Source organism: Haemaphysalis longicornis, unplaced genomic scaffold (assembly GCF_048455015.1).
Source record: "Haemaphysalis longicornis isolate Haplotype H1 unplaced genomic scaffold, Haemaphysalis longicornis Haplotype H1 scaffold_11, whole genome shotgun sequence".
In the NCBI taxonomy this organism is placed as follows: Eukaryota; Metazoa; Arthropoda; class Arachnida; order Ixodida; family Ixodidae; genus Haemaphysalis; species Haemaphysalis longicornis.
The window spans coordinates 119276873-119280921 of NW_027526214.1; the positions used below are offsets into that span (position 1 = coordinate 119276873).

General features: G+C 50.9%; 1 protein-coding gene across 1 annotated transcript; it reads right to left on the minus strand.

The window, feature by feature from the left end:
• Window positions 1–975: 975 nt before the first annotated feature.
• On the minus strand, window positions 976–3456 carry LOC144160897 (uncharacterized). Its single transcript, XM_077691997.1, has 3 exons — window positions 2636–3456; window positions 2074–2387; window positions 976–1352 (listed from the first exon to the last, which is right to left on the minus strand). The coding sequence occupies exons 1-3, from the start codon at window positions 3246–3248 to the stop codon at window positions 1056–1058; spliced, it is 1224 nt and encodes a 407-aa protein (XP_077548123.1). The 5' UTR covers window positions 3249–3456; the 3' UTR covers window positions 976–1055.
• Window positions 3457–4049: the final 593 nt, after the last annotated feature.

The following is a 4049-nucleotide window of genomic DNA, read 5'->3' on the forward strand; positions in this document are numbered from 1 at the left end:
TTGAACTCTTCGGAAGCGAACTGCGGGCCGTTATCTGTGACAATGGTTTCTGGGAAACCGAAACGAGCAAACAGCTCTCTCAAAGTGTCAATTGTAGCCTCCGCAGTAGTCGAGCGCTGAATACAAACTTCGGGCCACTTGGAGTGCGCGTCCACGACTTCAAGAAACATTGCGTGCAAAAAGGGCCCAGCAAAATCGATATGCACGCGCTGCCACGGTGCTGTTGGCCAGGACCAAGGATGCAGGGGCGCTTTGCACGGCTCGCAACGCTGCTCTTGACAACTTACGCAGGCCTTGACGCGCTGCTCGAGGTCCACCTCGATGGACGGCCACCACACGTAGCTGCGGGCCAGTTTGCTGCGCACGATGCCTGGGTGCCCTTCGTGGAGTTCGTCCAAGTTACGCAACTTTTCCGGCACGATCACTCGCATCCCGAACATGATGCAGCCTTGGTGAACTGTGAGGTCGTTGCGCTGTCAAAAAAAGGCTTCAAATCTTTTTCAGTCACAGACGACGGCCACCCCACACTTACGAACTCTTTCACTTTACAAAGCATGGGATCCCGAGCTGTTGTTCGGGCAATGTCGTGGCTTGAAACTGGCATTGATTGCAACCGCAATCAATAAAAAGTCTCTTCGCTTTCTTGCGTTTCATCTTTCGCTACTGAAAGCGGGAGGCGCGAACAGAAATCGGCTTCGGCGTTCTCGCTTGACCTTCTGAAGATGAGCGAATACCAATAAGCTGATAGCGTGACTGCCCAGTGCTGCAAACGCGCTGCTGCTATCGTGGGAATGCCGGTTTTCGGGCCCAAAATTGTTTGAAGTGGTTTATGGTCGGTGATTAAAGTGAAAGCACGACCGTAAACATAGAAATGAAACTTTTTGACACCGAATATTATGGCAAAAGCCTCTTTCTCAAGTTGGCTATATTTCTTTTCGGCATCGGACAGAGTACGCGATGCGAAGGCGATTGGCTTTGTGCTGCCATCATCGAAAACATGAGAAAGGACTGCGCCTAGACCGTACTGCGATGCGTCACATGATAGCTGTAACGGCTTACACGGGTCGTAGTGTGCCAAAATCGGTGGAGACGCAAGCAAGCTCTTCAACTTGGCAAACGGTTCCTGGCAACGCGTCCCAGCACCACGGGGCGTTTTTACGGAGCAGCCCGAAAAATGGTTGTGCCACCGTTGCTAGGTTAGGAAGGAACTTGCCGTAGAAACTGACGACTCCCAGAAACGACCGCAGCTGCTGCTTGTCTTTAGGGGCGGGAGCCTTGAGGAGTGCGTCAACCTTCTCCGCCGTTGCCGAGATGCCTTCTGCGCTGATTCTGTGTCCGAGGTAGCGAAGCTCCTGTTGGAAAAACGAACACTTCTCTTTCTTGACGCGGACGCCTCTTTCAAGAAGTCGTTTTAACACAGCTTCCAGATTGGTGAAATGCTCTTAGTCATTTTTACCCGTCACCAAAATGTCGTCTAGGTAGCAGCAAACCCCGGGTAGGCCTTTCAGCATGGTGTCAAATATTCTTTGGAAAATCCCAGGTGCGGAAGAAATTCCAAACGCCAATCGATTTACAGCAAACAATCCTTTCTGCGTGTTCAACGTGAGGTATTGTTTTGACGACTCCGACATGAGCACTTGCTGATAGGCCCGGTTTAGATCAATCTTCGAGAAATGCCCACCTACCGACAAGGCTGCGCACAGGTCGTCCACCCTCGGTAAAGGATAGCGGTCGACATCAAGGCACGGGTTAACTGTCGTCTTGTAGTCACCGCAAATCCGTATGCTACCATCTTGCTTGATTACTGGTACTGCTGGAGTAGCGTATTCTGACGTCGTAACGGGCGATGTAATTCCCAGTTTTTACATTTTAGCCAGTTCAGCGTCAAAAGCTTTTTGCAACGCGTACGGAACATTCCTTGCCTTAAGGAATCTCGGCTTCATGTCAGGTTTAAGAAAAAGTTCGGCTCGCTCTTCCGTTATCCTGCCTAACTCGTCTTTGAAAAGGGATTGGTACTTCGCCAGCAATGCGTCAAGCCTTTTTTTTACGCCGATATCAGGAAAAGTGCCTGACCTTGTGATGTTGTTCAGGTTCCAGATTTTCGTCCACTCCAGCTGGACGGCGTGCAGCCACTCCCGGCCCAGTAAAGGGGGTCCCTTGTGGTCCACAACGTAGAGCGGGAGACTTGCAGAATAGTCGCCGTGCTGCACGTTGACCAAAGAGACGCCCTGAGGTTATACCAGTGCTCCTGTGTATGTCCGAAGTTTTACTCTGGTGGGCTCCAGTACCGCCGAAGGAAAGAGCTGACGGAACTGCGTCGTTGACATGACGGAAACCGGCGCTCCCGTGTCGAGCTCCATGTTCACCAAGACGCCGTTGATGGTCATCTGCACAATGACAGGGTCGTGTTGAGCCGCCGACACGCCATTTAGACTGAGAGTCGCAGATTTCCTCGACACAACCTCCAGTGTCTTCACGTTCCTTTTTACCCGCTTTTGCTTCGAAGCGGTCTTACCACCACTTCGGCAGGCTCTCTGGATATGCCCTTTTCTATCATAGTTGAAACAGGTTGCGTCCAAATGAGGGCACGCTTCACTCCTGTGTTTCGGCGAACCACAGCGAAAACAGGTCTTACCTGCTTTCAGCGATTCTGCTTGCACCTTGTGCACGTCGCCGACTGTGGCGTCGCTGCCCCGTGCCTCCGCAGCACTCTTCTTGGCTGCTTCCATGGCAAGAGCGCGCTCCACCGTCTTCTGGAACGTAAGCTTGCTATCCTCAGTGAAAAGCAGTAGCTGAATGTCTTCTCGTAGCAAGCCACACACGAAGCGGTCCCGAAGCGACTCGTCAAGGGCGCTTCCAAACTCGCACGTTTGCGACAGTTTACGCAGCTCGGCCACAAAATTACTTATGGACTCGCCTTCTCGTTGACACCTCCGGTGAAACTTCGCCCGCTCTCCAATGACGGACGGCTTCGGGGACAGGTGGTCGCTCAAAACTTTCTTGAGGGCCTCGAAACTCTTCGTAGAAGGCAGTTCCGGAGCTGCCAATGACTTCAACAAACCGTAGGTCTTTGAACCCATAATGCTCAAGAAAGCGTGTACCTTGTCGCTGTCGGGTACCCGGTTGACAATCAGGAACGACGTAAGCCGCTCTTCGTACGAAGCCCAATCGGTGCCGGACTCGTCGAAAGGTTCCAACTGGCCCAGTCGCCCAACGAAGTGCGTTCCGGCGGCCTCGGCTCCAGTCATGACAGTCCACTGGCTTCGCACACTGCAAAAACACAGTCTTCTTCACCGAGAGAATTTCGGAAACACTTGCCTTCCAAACTGAAGAACGACGCCTTCAAATCCCATCCTCGTCGCCAGTTGTTGTATTAACGTGGTTCGTGCGAAGGAGCAGACAAGTTTCCATGAGTGAGCGACGTTTATTTCCACATGCTCGACTGAGCGTGGCTGGTCGAGATAAGCGCCCTGGCAGGTTGCGGTGCGCGCCTTTTATTCTTTTGGCGCGCATGCACCTTATCGTCCTGACGATAACTGCGGTGCTCGGCCGGACCCCACATACGCTTTGTACCTGTATATTTAATGTCTTTGTAAACCTTTTCTGTGAAAGGCTGGAAGTGCACTTGTCACTTCACTTGTACGTGTAATTTTCCTTCATCGCAATTGGATTTAAACTATCCACAACTTGTTTTGTTGATCCTGCAAAATGGCTTCGGTTGCTTTTGCTTGCGCGGGCAACCTATCCTACTGAACTCAAATGTTTCCTGATGTTTACACGTACGCTGTTTTTTACAGCCATTTTTCTATTCGGCTACGTTTGTGCTTTTCTTCTCTACCGCTTCAGCTCTATTCAACAAAAATTGCATCCCCTTACACAATACGTACATTAGCCTGGGTACAAAGCCTTTTTAAAGCTGTGTATTCACATGTGATTTAGATGACCTCACTCAATAAAACAAAAACAGCAAATATTTTTTGCCGTTTTTCAGATTTTTCGAGATGACCTCCTGTATAAAAGACACCCAAAATAACCCGTGGCACCTCATT